At 42.0% G+C, this 1,460-nt stretch overlaps 1 protein-coding gene across 1 annotated transcript in view; it reads left to right on the top strand.

Moving 5' to 3' along the window:
• ZFHX3 (zinc finger homeobox 3) overlaps positions 1 to 617 on the top strand; it is a 165,335-nt gene extending 164,718 nt beyond the window's left edge. The window contains exon 11 of the mRNA XM_008053230.2: positions 1 to 617. This exon is cut by the window's left edge and continues 12 nt beyond it. Coding sequence (XP_008051421.1) covers positions 1 to 511 — 511 coding nt within the window. The 3' untranslated portion in view covers positions 512 to 617.
• The last annotated feature ends 843 nt before the right edge of the window (positions 618 to 1,460 follow it).

The raw sequence follows: 1,460 nt of genomic DNA, 5'->3' as shown, positions 1-1,460 counted from the left end.
AGCTCTGAGTCAACATCTCGAGTCGGCCTTGCACAAACACAGAACAATCACGAGAGCAGCAAGAAACGCCAAAGAGCACCCTAGTTTATTACCTCACTCTGCCTGCTTCCCCGATCCTAGCACCGCATCTACCTCGCAGTCTGCCGCTCACTCAAACGACAGCCCCCCTCCCCCGTCGGCCGCCGCCCCCTCCTCGTCGTCCTCGTCCTCCTCCTCCTCCGCTTCCCCCCACGCCTCCAGGAAGTCTTGGCCGCAAGTGGTCTCCCGGGCTTCGGCCGCGAAGCCCCCTTCTTTTCCTTCTCTCTCCTCATCTTCAACGGTTACCTCAAGTTCATGCAGCACCTCAGGGGTTCAGCCCTCGATGCCAACAGACGACTATTCGGAGGAGTCTGACACGGATCTCAGCCAAAAGTCCGACGGACCGGCGAGCCCGGTGGAGGGTCCCAAAGACCCCAGCTGCCCCAAGGACAGTGGTCTGACCAGTGTAGGAACGGACACCTTCAGATTGTAAGCTTTGAAGATGAACAATACAAACAAATGAATTTAAATACAAAAATTAATAACAAACCAATTTCAAAAATAGACTAACTGCAATTCCAAAGCTTCTAACCAAAAAAAAAAAAAAAAAAAAAAAAGGAAAAAAAGAAAAAGCGTGGGTTGTTTTCCCATATACCTATCTATGCCGGTGATTTTACATTCTTGTATTTTCTTTTTTCTTTTAATATTTAAAAAAAAAAAAACCCTAACCCTGTTATATTGTGTCCTTTTGAAGGTACTATTGGTCTGGGAAACAGAAGTCCGCAGGGCCTCCCTAATGTCTTTGGAGCTTAAGCCCCTTGTATATTTGCCCCTTTTCAATAAACGCCCCACGTTGATAGCACAGAGGAGCCCGGCATGCACTGTATGGGAAAGCAGTCCACCTTGTTACAGTTTTAAATTTCTTGCTATCTTAGCATTCAGATACCAATGGCTTGCTAAAAGAAAAAAAAGAAATGTAATGTCTTTTTATTCTCAGGTCAATCGCTCACACTTTGTTCTGTTTTCAGAATCATTGTTTTATATATATTATTTTTTTCAGTTTTTTTTTTTTTCTTCGTTCCAGAAACAAAATTTTGTTTTGTTAATTTAAAAATGGGCAGAAAGTGTTCAAGAAAAACAATGTGAACTGCTTTAGCTTTCTGGGGATTTTTAAGGATAGCTTTTCTGCTGAAGCCAATTTCAAGGGGAAAAGTTAAGCACTCCCACTTTCAGAAAAAAAAATAACCCACACACACAAAGAGTGTTGAGGACTTGTAGCTAAAATAAGTTTTAAAAACTGACTTTCTGTATTTATGATAGATATGACCATTTTTGGTGTTGAGTAGATTGTTGCATTGGAAATGAACTGAAGCAGTATGGTAGATTTAAAAGGAAAAAAAAAAACCCTTTTGTGTACATTTAGCTTTTTGTATGGTCCAGCT

Source organism: Carlito syrichta, unplaced genomic scaffold (assembly GCF_000164805.1).
Source record: "Carlito syrichta isolate Samal-C Ts95f unplaced genomic scaffold, Tarsius_syrichta-2.0.1 Scaffold73643, whole genome shotgun sequence".
NCBI lineage: Eukaryota > Metazoa > Chordata > Mammalia > Primates > Tarsiidae > Carlito > Carlito syrichta.
The sequence above is the reverse complement of the archived record's forward strand: the minus strand, read 5'-3'. Positions and strand labels throughout refer to the sequence as shown.